This window comes from Rhamphochromis sp. 'chilingali', assembly GCF_963969265.1.
Source record: "Rhamphochromis sp. 'chilingali' genome assembly, chromosome: 5".
Classification (NCBI taxonomy): Eukaryota; Metazoa; Chordata; class Actinopteri; order Cichliformes; family Cichlidae; genus Rhamphochromis; species Rhamphochromis sp. 'chilingali'.
The window spans coordinates 11,207,281-11,227,555 of NC_137932.1; the positions used below are offsets into that span (position 1 = coordinate 11,207,281).

The window sequence follows — 20,275 nt, forward strand, 5'->3', positions numbered from 1 at the left end:
CTTGCTTCTTTATCATATATGTGCAATGAGAAGACCTGGAGACCACAATTACTGTAAAAGGCTTAAAATGTAGCTAAGAGGGCCTTAAAGTGCGAACCAAAACTGCATATATAAGTATCTGCACTCAAACATTATTTTCTCTTGCAAACACAAAGCAATAGTTTTAAGTAAAATGAATCTGAAATCTATAAAATCAAAGATTTATTTATTCAAATAACTACAAATTTAGGATAATTTGCTTGGTATAAATGGAATCCATACCAGTCATGTCAATTTCATTTGACCTGATGTTTTACGTTGCACTTCTGTAACAACACTGCACGGAAAATTTACATGTAATCAAATAACTTCAAGTCAGCCATCTGGTAATAAACGTTATGTGACATGCTGAATTGTTTTGTCAAATGTTGTTTCCCTTCTCAAGACTCGTGTTCAGCTGTTGCTTGTAGCATTTTCAGCAGATCTGTTACAGATTTTTAGAATCTGAACACAACAACTGATACTCTAGTCTATTTGTATGGGGTTTATTAATGCACCTCAGTCTGAATACTGCCTCACGTACATGTTATCAATTGTCTGGTCAGAGCTGTTTAGTTTCATGAGTCATCTGTAACATAGATGCAGTCACATGCCCCTTCTTTTATGTAATTCGTGAAGATCATCCAGCCATATGAAGAGGTATAAAAGTACGATTATCTTTACTAATTATCAATTACCTTCACCGCAGCTCACAAGGAGGTAAAAGTGTGAATGAAACCAGTTGTGTTCATGGTAGGTGTAACACTTTCCACAATAGTGGCATTAATACCATCCATCTTCTTCTGCTTACCCAATTTAGCATCAGCTGGAGACTATCCCAACAGCCATAGGGTGCAAAGAAGAGTGCAGCTTGGTCAGATTGCCAGTTTGTTGCATGCCTAACACAGAGAGAGACAACCATTTGCACTCACATTCACACCTATGGGCATTTCAGAATAACTAATTAACCTAACCCCACTAAGTGCATGTCTTTGGAGTATGACAGGTAGCCAGAGTACCCACAAACAACATGCAAACGCCACACAGAAAGGCCCCAGGCTTTGTGCCGCCGTGGTGCCTTAACTGATACCCAGATCTTTTAAATGGCATAGAAAGGTGGACTGGGATAAGGTCTACATGCTCTCATTTTTACAGTACCAGGAAATGCTGAACTGAACAAATCATTCAGTACATAAATTCCTAAATCAGTGAGCGCTTATAAAAGCACAATGCTTTACAAAGCCTCACCGGAAATTAGGTTTTAAAATGTAATTTTCCTTACGGCAGCCTGCAGCTTTTTATTTTATTTTATCTGAGTTGCATGAATATGTTCAGGGAGAAGAAAGCAGTATGCTAGTGAGACAGCAAGAGAGCGATGTTCAAGGAAAAGAGAGAACATAAGAGAAAGACAGGTTAGAGAAAGTGGAAGGCGGGTTTGAAGTTTTAAAGTGATTCAGACAGCAGAGATGAGGAAGCAAAACGGAGCATGAGAGGGACAAGGTAACATGACAGAGCAAAAGCGTTAACACACGTCTTCGAGATGAGAGGGAAAGGAAAGAAAAGCACAGTCTAGGTAGAGAGGAAGCGAGAGAGCTAAATAGCAGCAGCGCATGACACAGAAAATTTTATCTGGGCACCTCCGGGGCATCTTAGGAGACAAATTTTATGTTAGAAATTAGGTGGAGTGAGCATATGGTGCTATGTAATATTGATGGTGCACAAGTGCCCATCTCAAGGCATGGAATGATAGCCCTGCAGTGATTTTTCACGGCATTTAAAACTCTTGTGCTGAGGCTTCTTTGTCTCTAGTTTAGGTCATTAAAGATTTAAAGACAGAAAAGCGAAGAAGCATTTATTATCCCAATGTAACAGAATGAGAAACTAAAGTAGGGTGGAAAGAGCTCACCGTGTGTGTGTTGCTGGTGGGAGGGTTGACAGAAATTGGCAGTGAAAGGGGAACAAAAGGAAGAATGATGGATGGGAAGATCAAATGACAACATGAAGGCAACGGCGGAGAGCAGAAATGAATCAAAGAGAAATGCATGAAGAGACAGCAGAGGGGAGGGAAGTGGAGGGTTGTTAAGCTGCTGCACTAACACACCCTTCATGGGTCACAGGGTCAAGCTTCTGGAGTTCATGCATGTGTGTGTTTGAGTGTGTGTAAAGTAATGTTTGCTCCAGAAAAAAAAAAAAAAAAAAAGGGGCAGGGATAGCTCAGTAGGTAGAGTGGTGGCCCCATGATGACCAACTGTGTGGGGTGATGGAGCACCTCTTCAACCTGAGCCTGAGGTTGGGAAGAGTCCCACAGCTCTGGAAAACCTCCTGTGTTGTACCAGTGCCAAAGACTTCACGCCCCAAGGACCTCAACAGCTACAGGCCGGTGGCTCTGACATCCCACCTGATGAAGACCCTGGAGCGGTTGGTCCTGGCTCAGCTTCGGCGCCTAATAAGCTCATCACTGGACCCACTTCAGTTTGCCTACCAGCCTGGCATTGGAGCGGATGATGCCGTCATTCACCTCCTACATCGTTCCCTCGCTCACCTGGAGACCGCTGGAAGCACTGTGAGAATCATGTTCTTTGATTTCTCCAGTGCCTTCAACACTATTCTTCCCTCGGTTCTAAAGGACAAGCTGGTGAACTCTGGAGTGGACCATCACCTCACTACCTGGATCCTGGACTACCTCACCGACCGACCACAGTATGTGAGGACTCAGGGCTGTGTGTCGGACAGGGTCGTCTGCAGTACGGGGGCCCCACAGGGAACGGTTCTGGCTCCGTTCCTCTTCACCATCTACACTGCAGACTTCTCCCACAATTCCACCCAGTGCTTCCTGCAGAAGTTCTCTGATGACTCTGCAATAGTCGGCCTCATCACTGATGGGGACGACAAGGAGTACAGAGGTCTGACCCAAGACTTTGTGGACTGGTGCCAGCTGAACTACCTCCAGATCAACGCCAGTAAAACCAAGGAACTGGTGGTAGACTTCCGCAGGCACAAGCATTCTCCACTGCAACCACTGAACATCCAAGGTATGGACATTGAGGCTGTGGACAGCTACAGGTACCTTGGTGTTCATCTGAACAATAGACTGGACTGGACTCATAACTCAGACGCCCTCTACAGGAAAGGGCAGAGCAGGCTGTACCTGCTGCGGAGACTCAGGTCGTTTGGAGTGGAGGGCCCACTCCTGAAGAAATTCTATGACTCTGTTGTGGCTTCTGCTATCTTTTATGGCGTGGTCTGCTGGGGCGGCAGCATCTCTGCTGGGGACAGGAAGAGACTGAACAGGGTGATCCGAAGGGCCAGCTCTGTTCTAGGATGCCCTCTGGACCCAGTGGAGGTGGTGAGTGACAGGAGAACGGCGGCTAAGCTGTCATCCCTGATGGACAACATCTCCCACCCCATGCAGCAGACTGTGACAGCACTGAGCAGCTCCTTCAGTGGGAGACTGCGGCACCCACGGTGTGGGACGGAGAGATTTCGCAGGTCTTTCCTCCCCACTGCTGTCAGACTCCATAATAAAGACTTTAACTGATCAAGCACACACATCCATACATATGCAATAATACTAAGTGCAATAATCCTTTCTGTCATCGTTGTATTTTTACTCAGTTGTATATAGTATTTGTATTTGTATTCTATTTTTATCTTATTGTATATTTATTTTATTTTATTCTACTGTATATAGTATTTTATTTTATTCTATTCTGTACAGTTGTGTACTGTATTTATTCTTATTGTATTCTAATTTTTGCGTCATAACTTTTGCACTGTCCACTCCTGCTGTGACAAAACAAATTTCCCACGTGTGGGACTAATAAAGGTTATCTTATCTTATCTTATCTTATCTTATGATCGGAAGGTCGGGGGTTCGACTCCACTGAACGGCTACCCTGAGGTACCCCTGAGCAAGGTACTGTCCCTACACAACGCTCCCCGGGCGCTGCACTGGTGGCTGCCCACTGCTTCACTGGGTGAATGGGTTAAATGCAGAGGAACTATTTCCCTATGGGGACTAACACGCACACTTTACACTTTACTTTACACTTTAGAACACACAAATGAAGTGTTTCTTTGTTAGAGCTGACTGTCTTAGATTTGCAGCTGATGCACTAAGGGAGTGCTTGATTTGTCATTGTGTGTTAGGCCAACACTTGTTCACTTGTCTCAGAAAAATAAATGCAGTCCTGTACCGCCAGAAATCTGAGTGGCAAACCCTCTCTTCTTTGACATCAAAGCATTTCAGAGGCACTCGTTGAACATGCATCAATTCTGCTGCCTGTTCTTCCATCATCACCCTTCTGGGATTTACCGAGCATTAACTCAGTAGTTCTTACTCAGTAAGAAACCACTGATCTAGGAATCAGATAAACCTGACAAAAATCTTAAACACAACAATTAAGAGCTAAGAAGTTGATGGTATATCAAACATACCTTTCTGTGTAGTTGCAGAGGCGGGCAGCATCGTGGTGAGGGGCCCTCTGTGTCTCCCTCAGTCTTCCTAACTAGACTGTCCTTCTTCAGTTTGTGAACATAAGAAATTCTCCTTTTAATGCTTTTGCCCAGCTCCTCTGCTTCTTCTGCAGACACCTGTTTCATTTTACTCTGTTCACCCCACTTTTGATTAGATTTAGTTGGACGTCTCAAAGCCAAGGGTGCTGAGGCACCCTGCCAACCTCTCTCCAGGTAAAGATGAATGCACACACACACAGCAGTGAACAGGATGCCCAAACGCAGCAGCAGTCCCAGAGTGAGTCGCTCTCTGCCCATATCCATCCACTGTTTTGTCCTCCCTGTCTCTCTGACTCACCCAAATCCAGTGTCTCAACTCAAGGTGTCAGTTTGATTGCTTTTTCTATCCCATTTTGGAAGTTCTCTTCTCTTCCCCTTTGTCTCAAGGTTAAAATCCACCTTTACACCAACAGCGGTAAGTTAATGAAATGCAAACATTTCCACCGTTGCTCATAAACCAGCACACACGCACACATATTTGTGCTTCCTGCAAGGCTGTGAGGCTGTGTAAGTGCTGAGGCTTTGGAAGCTGAGAGTGAAGTGCAGAATATGCCACCCTCTTTGAAAACTTTGGAAACTCCCTCCTCACACTTGTAAGTCTCTTTCTTTCTCTCTTTTTTTTTAACCCAAACACACGCCCCTTTAATTTGCTTTCTTTTTCTTTCTGAGGTTCACATCACACTCACACTCACACACACAGACACACACACCACTCTGTTGTTCTTCCCCCTCCTTGGTGCTGCTTCATCCCGCCCAGCAGAATCTCATGTTACGGTGTAGCTCCAGTTATGGGCTGTGTCTCCAGCTCCATAACGGGTCCATGCAAGATTTCCTCTCAGCATCTGTTGGGCTCTCTCTGGAAACAGCAGCGACATTCATACACGAATGAAAGTTTAAGTATTTGTGAAAAGTCATTTGAGGTGCTCCAATGCAAACATTTTGTTAGAGTGATAAGTTTCTAAGAACTTTTTGTTTTTACTCATTTATTTGAAGTCATTACTCTTGAATTTTGTCTGTGTGCACATGTTCTAAAAAAAAATACTATATCAATTCCTATATTTTTCTCTGTTATTGTACAAATTTAAGAAAATGTGTGGGTTTTTTCACATAAATTCCATACTTCTCTCGATTCCTGATTTAATGAGGGCATATTTGATATTTTGGACAAGAAGAGAACATTCATCTGGTGTTTTCAAGCTTCCTTTTTTTGTCTTTTTTAGGGGTGGGGGAGGATTAGACCTTACAACAAAACTTGAGAATTAGAATTTGCTTGACGTGGCACTGCTAAATGTAAGAAGAGGCAGATAATAAGAGAGCTGATCTCCCACCTACTGTTTGGAATCAGTTACAGCCTTTTTGAGCCTACAAATAATTCTCTGCTGCCCCCCTTTGAAGTACAAACAACACTCCTCTAAATACCAGCTTCGGCACACAAGCCAATTACAGTGAATCAAATAAATTAGATCGGGAGAACCAGAGAGAATAAAGGATGTCGGGTACAGTAAGACGACCTCTGCTGCCACCTAGTGGTTAATTCTAAACAGCTGCATATGGAACTGATTACTGTTTCTTCTGTGTGATTACACATAAAAGCGTCCAGCTTTTACCTCAAAAGAAGTTGGAAAAACTCTAAATTTTAGACGTGTGTTTTGTATCAAACATGTAGCAAAACAATGTTTCTTTTGTGAGATGCAGGAGACTTCTCTCTCTCTCTCTCTCTCGCTCTCTCTCTGCAGACAGCATTATTCATATTGGAATGATTTGTCCAGATCTGGTCAAAATCAGCTGCTACGTGCAATGCGTTTGTTTCTGGCTGCCCCCCCCCCCCCCCCTTTTTTTTTTCATATCCTCCAACAAAACAGGGTCCAGAGAGACAGAGAGAGGCCGTTTAAGCTCTATCTACTCACATATACTTTAAAAGCAGTGTCTCAATATGGGGCCTGATATCACAGACCGATAGACCACCTGCTAATGAAGCAAAGGCAAAAATGCCTGCTGGATAAATTTGATAGTGGCAAGGCTTATAACCACACAGTAAGCTCTAAGAGGGCGAGAGTAAACCCAAAAGGGCTCATTTTGCTAATTATAGGTTACAAAAAAAATATCTAGAAATGAAAATCTCTTTTCATGGTTAGATAAGATAAACTGTCGAAGTTGCTTGCAAGTGGAATTTACTCCATGGTATTTTGTAAACAGCAGCTGGTCTGATATCTGCAGTGGCAAATACAGGTTTCCTAACACAAAAAGCAGGAAAACTGGAACAAGCTGGACTAATACAGGTCAATCTGCACCATAAGATCAATGTGCTTCTTCTATTTTGGGAAACACACCGATGTCTGGATGAACTGCTGAAGTTTTGCACAGTGGGAAGTGGCCAGTTGTATCAGGAAGAGGTGAAGGTTACCGTGTGTTTACTTTCAACTGGGGTCCAAAATGACACACACACACACACACACACACACACACACACACACACACACACACACACACACACACACACAATACACACATAAGAATAACTTGATTGTTTTATAAGATTCAGGTCCTCAAAACACTGTAAGCACTGTAAATACATAATAAATAGCTGGCAAGGGTCTCAGCTCACTACTCTTGAGCCTTGTGAGATAATTGTGTAAATGGTCTAAGTTGCCTTGAAAAATGACACACCCCTATGTTACGTTTTTTCAACTCACGTGACTGCAGAATAAACGTATTGTTATAATAATATTGTTATAATAAGCTTGTAGTTAATGACCTTAAGTAATAATTCAACAGTTGGGATTTTTGTGTACATTTGTGTAGTCTCATCTAATATGTACACATTGCACAATCAAGATTAACTGGATCATCAAATAAAAAAATAAAAAATAAAAAAATAATAATAATAATAAAATAATAATAATGATCTTAACGTATATTTTTAGCTTTTTATTTACAACAACGGTAACATGCTCACATACTGGTTTAATAATAAGCATTAAAAGGGTCAATATGTTACAAGGTTACACATCTGAGGCAATAAAATAAACCTGTTTGACCTTTTTTCCACACCTCAATAAATGATTGCACAGCAACCAGTGGCAAAGATAAGCACCTTCTACCCCGAGAGACCGCATGATATACATATGCATACATACAGAAAAAGCTGTGAAAGTTAGCAACACTTCAAAAACTGGGATAAACGATCAAACCTATTAACTGGACTGACATAGATGTAAGAATATAAGATATAGTTGCTTATATTCCACACCATATTAACGCCATACAGCCTCACTTAGATGTGGAAGACGATTTATAGCTGACCATCTGTTTGTGTCATAAAATCTTACCCTTTTACATAAAACAAACACATTTGTGAAATGCAATTGACACAAATGCAACATGCAGTCTTGCTAGTAATGTGTCAATTACTTTTTAATGTCTAAATGTTAAACCTGATGACTTTCAAAGCAGACCTGCAGTTAATTTCACGGTAACACGCTGTTTAACAAATTGCCACAGTCAGCACGTACAACCTATTTCAATGATCCTTCTCCCGTTTTATTTCCCAGATGAGAAGGTGGAGTGAAAGCAAGTCAGTGTGATGGCAAAAGCAAACGCTGTTTAGTTTATAGTTTGTATTCGTATTCCTGCTGAATCCAGCCAAGACAAGATGCAGTGAGTCAATACAAACACAACGGCTGAACGTATCAATCATTAATCAAAGGATTCGTTAGGAGCACTTGGAGAAGCAGAGACACAGAACGGGCTTTTAAGTTCTAAATGTGGGTCTTGCACAGACGTGAATAACCTGTGATCTCACCCCACAAAAATGTGGTGAAGAAGATTAAATGCATTCATTAAATGTTTTTTTAGTCGCTCAAACTAAAATCAAATAAAATGCACACTTTCACAGAAGTAAGGACTTGGTCTGTAATCCATTGCTGCGTATACAAACACTACCCAGGCCAGCTATGTGTTTATGGTTACAGCTGTTTTGCTTGTTTTAATTCGAAGCAAACTATACATTTTGGAAGTTTGGATAGTTTATTAGAGCCATGTGAGGATGCTACTTTGGAGTCTGGGCATTTCTAGTTATTTCTTACTTCTTAAAATGTTAAATGCTTACTTAAATAAGCAATTAAAATAGCCATTGTTGCTGTTGCCACAATTTTGAGTGAGCTAGCCAAATAGAAAGAGGGAATGATTGCTGGTGCAGAGACAGGACCTTGAGATTATTATGAACCCAGCAGCTCATTACTGCTTTGCTTAAACTGTAAACACCAGGCACATTTAGAGTAACTAGTTGTTTCAGTGGCCGCTTGTTTATGTTGACCCTGATAGGGGTTAAACTTTACACGTGGACGTTATGCAAGGATAACCAGTTAACAACAGAATAAACAGATCTAATACTTCTACACATCACATCACACTACATCACAAGATCTTCAGTTTGCAGATAGGTATAGTCACAGGTGTATCAAAGCAAACAACTCTCATCACTACTTCACTTTGTATCAAAATGTGAAAAAAAGCCCTTGGATACATCATAGGTGCCATTTCCACAACAAAAAGTTCAAATTAGACTGATAAAACTAATGTAATCAAAGAGGTGATGTCATCAAACAAATGTTAAGTCATCATACAGACCTTTAAGTTTCCAAAACGTCATCATCATCACCAGTGATTTTCCCAGCTCATTTGGGGGTTTTAAGTGAATCTGAAGTTGGAAAGACACCAGTCTATTTATTAAAACCACCCAGTCACGTGTTACCAATTATGAAGACGCAATTCTGGAAAAGTGTTGTGCTGACTTTTTCATTTTAGTATCGCTGAGGTGTTGCACTCTGTAGAGAGCATGTGTCCAGATTTGAGGGCGGCTCGCTTAGTTTAAAAATAAAAAATTAAAAAGATTTGGGGCAGTTGTCTATTTCATTATATCTGGGAAGAGAAGAGAGGGCGTTTTTTTTTAACACCAGCGTCTCGCTTATAAGGTAGTTGCCCCAGGAGCTCGAGTCTGTCAATAGCCGTGTGTATGTGTCTGCCCCTCCCACCCTGCTTTCGTGAAGGCCTCTGTTCATTATTTGGTGCTGATCCGCTCAGGAGCTGCTGCCCGCCAGGGAGAGACGCACCGGGAGCCACCGCACACAAACGCGCCGTCAGAAAATGTCTGTGGAGAAAGTATTCGACGAGCTCGGACATTTCAAAAGGTACCGTGAGGATTGGCATGTTTTCTCTATAGTCAGTTGTAACTTTACATTTTCTTTATTCTTTATTCGAGTGGGGGGAATTTTGTGGTAGGAGGCACCAACTTTAGAACCGTAAATATTACACATCCCACTTCACATTGCTATTTTGAAAACAAACACTATTGAAAGTGGGAGATGACGTAATTTGTTTTACAGCAATGATACGGTATTTTTTTTTTATCTATACAGATATATCCATGTTTCAAAAAGGGGGGGGACATTCGCTTAGAGAAACTTCTGTCACCTCTTTGTAATTTTGAAAAATAACTAATTACAGTTAGAAATGGGCCTGTGTATCTTTAGGAGACACATGGTTAATGTATTTAAACTATAAAGTTTATATATTCGTTTTTAGTAGGCTTTTTCAAAATGACTTAATAAACACACCTAGAATTATTTCTTTCTGTGCGGGTTGGTTTTACCTGACTACCTCTCCATCAGTCAAGTTGTTTTCCCACTTTTTAACCTAAAAACGTTTAGGGTTTTATTAAAAAGCTGGTAAAAAAGTTTTACCTTTCCACACAGGTTGGGTACACTGCTAAAATCGCGAGTCACCATTAATTTCTTTATATTTTGAAGATGGAGGAGCAAGGGTTGGATTGAAAATCAGTAAAAAAAAAAAAAAAAAGGCAGCCAGTGTCCAAAGAAGAACATGGATAGATTTTCAGAAAGCCCAGACAACTATTGCACGAAGTCACTTTAAAAATGACAAGAAAGTCTGACTCCTTGGAAGAAAACCGAGGCATGAGGGGTGTCTCAAGATGCTGTCTATGATATGTCCAGTGTTGGGAAGGTTACTTTTAAAATGTATTCCATTACAGATTACAGAATACATGCCCCAAAATGTATTCTGTAACGTATTCCGTTACGTTACTCAATGAGAGTAACGTATTCTGAATACTTTGGATTACTTAATATATTATCATGCTGGTTCATCAAGCGAGGGAGGGAGAAAAAGGAAAAGTACGAGCTGTCATCGAGCAAAAACAGGAGCTGAAGCATGTAAATATAATAATAACCACTGCAGCCAAGAATAGGGTTGCCAACTCCCTGAAAAATAAATAAGGGACACCTCGTGGCCAGGGCCGGGCAACCCAGTTGTCTTCACCCTTCCCAGTGTGGTAGCTCTTTTTTTGTGTGTGAAATTATTTTTTAACCATTTGACTTGAACTTGATTTAAGCAGATGCATATTCTTTGTGATATGACCATATGGGAAACAAATGATCATTTAGCCATTTATTTTTAGCTCACAATGACAACATTAACACAATAAAACAGGTCTCCTTCTTAAACAGAAGCCTGTCATGCTTAACTTTTGAGAATATAAGTAAATCTTTCTTTAAAAGAACTCTGTCCTACTTAACTTAAAATTATATAAATTAATAGAAAGCAATAGAACGAAAAATATTCTTGTAACAGTGCACATTTAGTGCATTTAGTACAGTTGGCTTCAGTTGAGGTATTATTTCAGCTTTTCTAAAGCTAATCAGCTGCTCCTGTTTGTAAACCCACTTGTTCCCATGATTACGCATCTTAACTCATCATCATTATTCATCTATGTATTACTTTTATGTATTAGTGATCTATTTGTTGTAATCATCTATCCTTGCAGTTGTTTATTACACAAAATAAATTATATTATTACACTTCTGGCCACATAGCCCTGATATTCACTGCACATGCCCATATTAACCTTAACCAGAGGGTTTAAAAAAACAAACCAGTGTTTACATACCATATCTGCTTCTGCCGTGGCCTGGCGGACAAAAAATTGGTAAAGGGTTCCCCGAGCTTTCATGCCCCTCATGTTCTTCATGTGCCCACCAATAGAAGCATGCCTATGGAAAAAGTGCGCCAGCACACAGTGCAGTGCGCTTTATAGTGCACTTTTCCAGCCAGGTGTTTTCCTTTTCCCATTCCTCCCTGTACTTTTGCAGCCTTTTTTTTTCTTTCTCTGAGCGAACAAACATTGCTGCTCTAATGCTGGGCTCACACTGTGCGATTTTTGGCCCATTTTGAGCCGATTTTTGAGTCGTGCGACCGATTTGGTGATCAGCCCGATTTTGGCCTTCATCGTGCGTCGTGTAGTATACGTGGGGTAACGAGAAGCGATTAACACCTCACGACCAGCTCCCGATCATCAATCGCTCGTGAGGGTGTCACCGCAGCTGCTCACGCGCAAACACGTAAACGTCGGTGAAAAAGACGTTGCAGCACAGCTGTGCAGTGTGTGATCTGGACACAAGCGATGGAGGCACAACTTGTAGAACTTTGGAAAGCTCATCCGAGCCTTTTCCATGTGGCATCACAAAATTATCACGACCACAACAACCGTGAAAATAGTTGGATTTACACTGCTGCTCAATCACAGCTGCCCGATCAATGTTTTTCATTAGCAATTTAGCAAAGTTGATGGTGGTGGTGTGTCTGTGTGAGTGAAAGACAGAGAGAGCGAGCGACAGATTTTCTGTTATAACCTTCATTTTATGGACGCACAGTGTGCCGTCCGAGACTTGCACCGCAGTGTCGGCGTTTGTTTCCCTGTTGGCCATGCTTGTTGTTGTGGTCATCGGTTGTCTTCCGGTATTTTCTCCGTAAGCGACCTTTCCTCAACCAATGAGATGAGCGGTAATCTGACTTGTCATACTCGAATTGTCATAAGTGTGCTGTCAGCTCATTGGTCACAAAGCAGGAGAGGGGCTGGGAATTATGTTTTCAAACAAAGTGTTAATTCCATTAAAAGTTATAGACTACTTTTGATTCTCACTGTATTACGGGACAAAGTGCGTCCCTTATTAGCTCAATACGGGACGTGTACTTTTGTTTCTAAATACGGGACGATTCCGTTTTTTAAGGGACGGTTGGCAACCCTAGCCAAGAAGAGTGCCTGAAGAGCCCAGTTGTAAGTAAGCTATTAAGACTTGACTGCACACCGTGTTCCTCTGAAAACAATAAGTTCCGTTGGAGCAGCCTTTCAACGCCTCTCTCTGTCTCTCGCAAGCAAAGTTGACCCACACAACAAAGTAAAGCTATTTTTCGGCTAAGAGCCCGACACAGAACCCACCATATTAGCCAGAGGTCCCTTTACTATGGTTCGGAGCCGCAGACCTTCAGTAACAGTAATAAATCACACAGCAATAGTACATTCACGTAGTTGTAAACAGCATGATAATATATTAAGTAATCCAAAGTATTCAGAATACGTTACTCTCATTGAGTAATGTAACGGAATACGAATACATTTTGGGGCATGTATTCTGTAATCTGTAATATGTCTGTGAAGGTTCTCAGTCATCCAGGTCATCGTAGTCAAAGGAGCTTGCAAAGAAAAGCGTCTGGACTTCTTTAAGTTGCTTGAAGACGTTTCACCTCTCATCCGAGAAGCTTCTTCAGTTCTCCCTCTGTGGGGGGTCACTCCCACTAGGTTTATATCTGGGACTCTCCACCATTTGACCTTAGAACTAAAGAAGCTTCTCAGGTGAGAGGTGAAACGTCTTCAAGCAACTTAAAGAAGTCCAGACGCTTTTCTTTGCAAGCTCCTTTGACTGTAATCTGTAATGGAATACATTTTAAAAGTAACCTTCCCAACACTGAGCACGGACTACACTGCCTATGATGCTACATTCTTTAGAGCTATACCTGTAGCATTCTGCCTATTAGCTTAGCACAACAACAACAAAAAGTGCTCTCTCACCCAGGAAACACGCAGAGAGAGAGCGTCACCCTGTAACCATGGCAACCGTAACGCCTGGAACAACAGAACATAGCTGTCAAACAAAACCCAAACAGTCCTGACCCGCGACAATATGAAATAGGGTTGCCAACTCCCTGAAAAATAAATAAGGGACACCTCGTGGCCAGGGCCGGGCGACCCAGTTGTCTTCACCCTTCCCAGTGTGGTGAATTTTCTAGCTCTTTTTTTGTGTGTGAAATTATTTTTTTAACCATTTGACTTGAATTTGATTTAAGTAGATGTGTATTCTTTGTGATATGAACACATGTGAAACAAATGATCATTTAGCCATTTATTTTTAGCTCAAAATGACAACATTAACACAATAAAACAGGTCTCCTTCTTAAACAGAAGCCTGTCATGCTTAACTTTTGAGAATATAAGTAAATCTTTCTTTAAAAGAACTCTGTCCTACTTAACTTAAAATAATAGAAAACAATAGAAAGAAAAACATTCTTGTAACAGTGCACATTTAGTGCATTTAGTACAATTGGCTTAATGCTAATCAGCTGCTCCTGTTTGTAAACCCGCTTGTTCCCATGATTACGCATCTTAACTCATCATCATTATTCATCTATGTATTACTTTTATGTATTAGTCATCTATTTGTTGTAATCATCTATCCTTACAGTTGTTTATTACACAAAATAAATTATATTATCACACTTCTGGCCACATAGCACTGATATTCACTGCACATGCCCATATTAACTTTTTCCAGCCAGGTGTTTTCCTTTTCCCATTTTTCCCTTTCTCTGAACAAACATTGCTGCTCTAATGCTGGGCTTACACTGTGCGGTTTTAGGCCTATTTTGAGCCGATTTTTGAGTGATCGGACCGATTTTGGCCTTCATCGTGCCTCGTGTAGTATACGTGGGGTAACGAGAAGTGATTAACACCTCACGACCAACTCCCGATCATCAATCGCTCGTGAGGGTCTCACCACAGCCGCTCACACTGCTCGCGCGCAAACACGTAAACGTTGGTGTAAAAGATGGAGCAGCACGGCTGTGCAGCGTGTGATCTGGACACAAGCGATGGAGGCACACAACCGTGAAAATAGTTGGATTTACATTGCTGCTCAGTCACAGCTGCCCGATCAATGTTTTTCATTAGCAATTTAGCAAAGTTGATGGTGGTGGTGTGTGTGTCTGTGTGAGTGTAATGCTGGGCTTACACTGTGCGATTTTTGGCCCATTTTGAGCCGATTTTTGAGTCGTGCGACCGTTTTGGCGATCGGCCCGATTTTGGCCTTCATCGTGCGTCGTGTATCGTGTAGTATACGTGGGGTAACGAGACGCGATTAACACCTCACGACCAGCTCCCGATCATCAATCGCTTGGTCGGGAGGGTGTCACCGCAGTTTGTCACACTGCTCACGCGCAAACACAAATGTCGGCGAAAAAGACGGAGCAGCACGGCTGTGCAGCGTGTGATTAGGGTTGCCAACCGTCCCTTAAAAAACGGAATCGTCCCGTATTTCGAAACAAAAGTACACGTCCCGTATTGAGCTAATAAGGGACGCACTTTGTCCCGTAATACAGTGAGAATCAAAAGTAGTCTATAACTTTTAATGGAATTAACGCTTTGTTTGAAAACATAATTCCCAGCCCCTCTCCTGCTTTGTGACCAATGAGCTGACAGCACACTTACGAGTATGACAATTCAGATTACCGCTCATCTCATTGGTCGAGGAAAGGTCGCTTACGGAGAAAATACCGGAAGACAACAGATGACCACAACAAGAAGCATGGCCAACAGGGAAACAAACGCCGACACTGCGGTGCAAGTCTCGGACGACAGTACACCTAAAGCTGGGCAAACACTGTGCGATTTTTTCAGTCACGTTATTCAGCTCCTGCTCAAACTGCACGATTGACTCGCAGGGGTTAGAAGTTGGTAGGTCACGATGCAGGTCTCACACTATACCGCCCGATGCTCTGATGCGACCTGAGTGCTCACACTGTGCCTCCATAACATGAAGGTTATAACAGAAAATCTGTCGCTCTCCCTGTCTTTCACTCACACAGACACACCACCATCAACTTTGCTAAATTGCTAATGAAAAACATGATCAGGCAGCTGTGATTGAGCAGCAATGTAAATCCAACTATTTTCACGGTTGTTGTGGTCGTGATAATTTTGTGATGCCACATGGAAAAGGCTCGGATGAGCTTTCCAAAGTTCTACAAGTTGTGCCTCCATCGCTTGTGTCCAGATCACACGCTGCACAGCCGTGCTGCTCCGTCTTTTTCACCGACGTTTACGTGTTTGCGCGTGAGCAGTGTGAGCGGCTCACGAGCGATTGATGATCGGGAGCTGCTCGAGGTGTTAATCGCTTCTCGTTACCCCACGTATACTACACGATGCACGATGAAGGCCAAAATTGGGCCGATCACCAAATCGGTCGCACGACTCAAAAATCGTCTCAAAATATGCCAAAAATCGCACAGTGTGAGCCCAGCATTAGAGCAGCAATGTTTGTTCGCTCAGAGAAAGGAAAAAAAAGGCTGCAAAAGCACAGGGAGGAATGGGAAAAGGGAAACACCTGGCTGGAAAAGGTCACCATAACACCTATAAAGCGCACTGCACTGTGTGCCGGCGCACTTTTTCCATAGGCATGCTTCTAATGGTGGGCACATGAAGAACATGAGGGGCGTGAAAGCTCGGGGAACCCTTAACCAATTTTTTGTCCACCAGGCCACGGCAGAAGCAGATATGGTATGTAAACACTGGTTTGTTTTTTTTAAACCCTCTGGTTAAGGTTAATATGGGCATGTGCAGTGAATATCAGCGCTATGTGGCCAGAAGTGTGATAATATAATTTATTTTGTGTAATAAACAACTGCAAGGATAGATGATTACAACAAATAGATCACTAATACATAAAAGTAATACATAGATGAATAATGATGATGAGTTAAGATGCGTAATCAGGGGAACAAGCGGGTTTACAAACAGGAGCAGCTGATTAGCTTTAGAAAAGCTGAAATAATACCTCAGCTGAAGCCAATTGTACTAAATGCACTAAATGTGCACAGTTACAAGAATATTTTTCGTTCTATTGCTTTCTATTAATTTATATAATTTTAAGTTAAGCAGGACAGAGTTCTTTTAAAGAAAGATTTACTTATATTCTCAAAAGTTAAGCATGACAGGCTTCTGTTTAAGAAAGAGACCTGTTTTACTGTGTTAATGTTGTCATTTTGAGCTAAAAATAAATGGCTAAATGATCATTTGTTTCCCATATGGTCATATCACAAAGAATATGCATCTGCTTAAATCAAATTCAAGTCAAATGGTTAAAAAATAATTTCACACACACAAAAAAGAGCTACCACACTGGGAAGGGTGAAGACAACTAGGTTGCGCGGCCCTGGCCACGAGGTGTCCCTTATTTATTTTTCAGGGAGTTGGCAACCCTACGTGTGATCTGGACACAAGCGATGGAGGTACAACTTGTAGAACTTTGGAAAGCTCATCCGAGCCTTTTCGATGTGGCCTCAGAAATTATCACGACACAACAACCGTGAAAATAGTTGGATCTACACTGCTGCTCAATCACAGCTGCCCGATCAATGTTTTTCATTAGCAATTTAGCAAAGTTGATGGTAGTGGTGTGCGTGTCTGTGTGAGTGAAAGACGGAGAGAGAGAGCGCGACAGATTTTCTGTTATAACTAGGGTTGCCAACCGTCCCTTAAAATACGGAATCGTCCCGTATTTAGAAACAAAAGTACACGTCCCGTATTGAGCTAATAAGGGACGCACTTTGTCCCGTAATACAGTGAGAATCAAAAGTAGTCTATAACTTTTAATGGAATTAACGCTTTGTTTGAAAACATAATTCCCAGCCCCTCTCCTGCTTTGTGACCAATGAGCTGACAGCACACTTATGACAATTCGAGTATGACAAGTCAGATTACCGCTCATCTCATTGGTTGAGGAAAGGTCGCTTACGGAGAAAATACCGGAAGACAACCGATGACCACAACAACAAGCATGGCCAACAGGGAAACAAACGCCGACACTGCGGTGCAAGTCTCGGACGGCACACTGTGCGTCCATAAAATGAAGGTTATAACAGAAAATCTGTCGCTCGCTCTCTCTGTCTCTCACTCACACAGACACACCACCACATCAACTTTGCTAAATTGCTAATGAAAAACATTGATCAGGCAGCTGTGATTGAGCAGCAGTGTAAATCCAACTATTTTCACGGTTGTTGTGGTCGTGATAATTTTGTTGTCATGTCTCGGCTGTGTGGCAGGCAGGAGGAGGACCCAAAATGCAAAACTCACACACACGGGGATGAACTCAAAAAGCAGCTTTATTGCTGACAAAAGACAATGGGAGATACAAAACTAAACTGGGAAAAACTAACGTAAAGCTCACCAGGAAACACGGGGGAATCACACACAGCATGAGGGAGAACACGACGCCGAACAGAGGGAGACTCAGACAGAAATACACAGAGGGTAAACGAGGAAAGTGGGCACACACGGGGAACACAGGTGACACTGATAATCATAACGAGACAGGGCGGGGTGAACTGAACATGACATGTAGAGGCACAGAGGTTCCGACAGGAGGAGAGAGAGCACGGGGAAAAACACAGACATGACGGGCTGGGGAAACATGAAACAACCACAAAGGGAGACGAGGGCTCATCAATACATAGAGGGCACACAGGGGGGAGGAGCCATGAAGGGAAAACACTTAGGGAACAACACAACAGGGCAACTCAGAAAACATGGCCTAAATAAGGAACAAAATACAAAAATACATGAAAACTAAGAATACTGGGCCCACATGGCCCAGGACCATGACATTTGTGATGCCACATGGAAAAGGCTCGGATGAGCTTTCCAAAGTTCTACAAGTTGTGCCTCCATCGCTTGTGTCCAGATCACACGCTGCACAGCTGTGCTGCAACGTCTTTTTCACCGACGTTTACGTGTTTGCGCGTGAGCAGCTGCGGTGACACCCTCACGAGCGATTGATGATCGGGAGCTGGTCGTGAGGTGTTAATCACTTCTCGTTACCCCACGTATACTACATGACGCACGATGAAGGCCAAAATCGGGCTGATCACCAAATCGGTCGCACGACTCAAAAATCGGCTCAAAATGGGCCAAAAATCGCACAGTGTGAGCCCAGCATTAGAGCAGCAATGTTTGTTCGCTCAGAGAAAGAAAAAAAAAGGCTGCAAAAGTACAGGGAGGAATGGGAAAAGGAAAACACCTGGCTGGAAAAGTGCACTATAAAGCGCACTGCACTGTGTGCCGGCGCACTTTTTCCATAGGCATGCTTCTATTGGTGGGCACATGAAGAACATGAGGGGCGTGAAAGCTCGGGGAACCCTTTACCAATTTTTTGTCCGCCAGGCCACGGCAGAAGCAGATATGGTATGTAAACACTGGTTTGTTTTTTTTAAACCCTCTGGTTAAGGTTAATATGGGCATGTGCGGTGAATATCAGCGCTATGTGGCCAGAAGTGTGATAATATAATTTATTTTGTGTAATAAACAACTGCAAGGATAGATGATTACAACAAATAGATCACTAATACATAAAAGTAATACATAGATGAATAATGATGATGAGTTATGATGCGTAATCATGGGAACAAGTGGGTTTACAAACAGGAGCAGCTGATTAGCTTTAGAAAAGCTGAAATAATACCTCAACTGAAGCCAACTGTACTAAATGCACTAAATGTGCACTGTTACAAGAATGATTTTGTTCTATTGTTTTCTATTAATTTATATAATTTTAAGTTAAGTAGGACAGAGTTCTTTTAAAGAAAGATTTACTTATATTCTCAAAAGTTAAGCATGACAGGCTTCTGTTTAAGAAAGAGACCTGTTTTACTGTGTTAATGTTGTCATTGTGAGCTAAAAATAAATGGCTAAATGATCATTTGTTTCCCATATGGTCATATCACAAAGAATATGCATCTGCTTAAATCAAGTTCAAGTCAAATGGTTAAAAAATAATTTCACACACAAAAAAAGAGCTACCACACTGGGAAGGGTGAAGACAACTGGGTTGCCCGGCCCTGGCCACGAGGTGTCCCTTATTTATTTTTCAGGGAGTTGGCAACCCTAGTTATAACCTTCATTTTATGGAGGCACAGTGTGAGCACTCAGGTCGCATCAGAGCATCGGGCGGTATAGTGTGAGACCTGCATCGTGACCTACCAACGTCTAACCCCTGCGAGTCAATCGTGCAGTTTGAGCAGGAGCTGAATAACGTGACTGAAAAAATCGCACAGTGTCTGCCCAGCTTTAGGTGTACTGTCGTCCGAGACTTGCACCGCAGTGACGGCGTTTGTTTCCCTGTTGGCCATGCTTCTTGTTGTGGTCATCTGTTGTCTTCCGGTATTTTCTCCGTAAGCGACCTTTCCTCGACCAATGAGATAAGCGATAATCTGACTTGTCATACTCGAATTGTCATAAGTGTGCTGTCAGCGCATTGGTCACAAAGCAGGAGAGGGGCTGGGAATTATGTTTTCAAACAAAGCGTTAATTCCATTAAAAGTTATAGACTACTTTTGATTCTCACTGTATTACGGGACAAAGTGCGTCCCTTATTAGCTCAATACGGGACGTGTACTTTTGTTTCTAAATACGGGACGATTCCGTATTTTAAGGGACGGTTGGCAACCCTAATATGAAACAGGAAAGTACCGCCGTGTAATCCACTTATTTCAACAAAGTAACTGTATTCTGAATACCACCTTTTTTACATGTACTCATATTTTGTATTTTAAATACGTA

At 42.1% G+C, this 20,275-nt stretch overlaps 2 protein-coding genes across 3 annotated transcripts in view; one reads left to right on the forward strand and one right to left on the reverse strand.

The window, feature by feature from the left end:
- Nucleotides 1–5,046, reverse strand: part of mettl24 (methyltransferase like 24) — a 52,291-nt gene extending 47,245 nt beyond the window's left edge. The window contains exon 1 of the mRNA XM_080882089.1: nucleotides 4,456–5,046. Within this exon, the coding sequence (XP_080738215.1) occupies nucleotides 4,456–4,797 (342 nt within the window). The 5' untranslated portion in view covers nucleotides 4,798–5,046. The remainder of the gene's footprint in view (nucleotides 1–4,455) is intronic.
- The window catches only part of slc22a16 (solute carrier family 22 member 16), a 69,863-nt gene that overhangs the window by 38,885 nt on the left and 10,703 nt on the right, over nucleotides 1–20,275 (forward strand). For both annotated transcript variants that reach the window (XR_013971601.1, XM_080882085.1), the window contains exon 3: nucleotides 9,616–9,722. Coding sequence is in view for 1 of the 2 variants with exons in the window: in XM_080882085.1 (XP_080738211.1) it covers nucleotides 9,616–9,722 (107 nt within the window). In the remaining variant the exon portion in view is untranslated. The remainder of the gene's footprint in view (nucleotides 1–9,615; nucleotides 9,723–20,275) is intronic.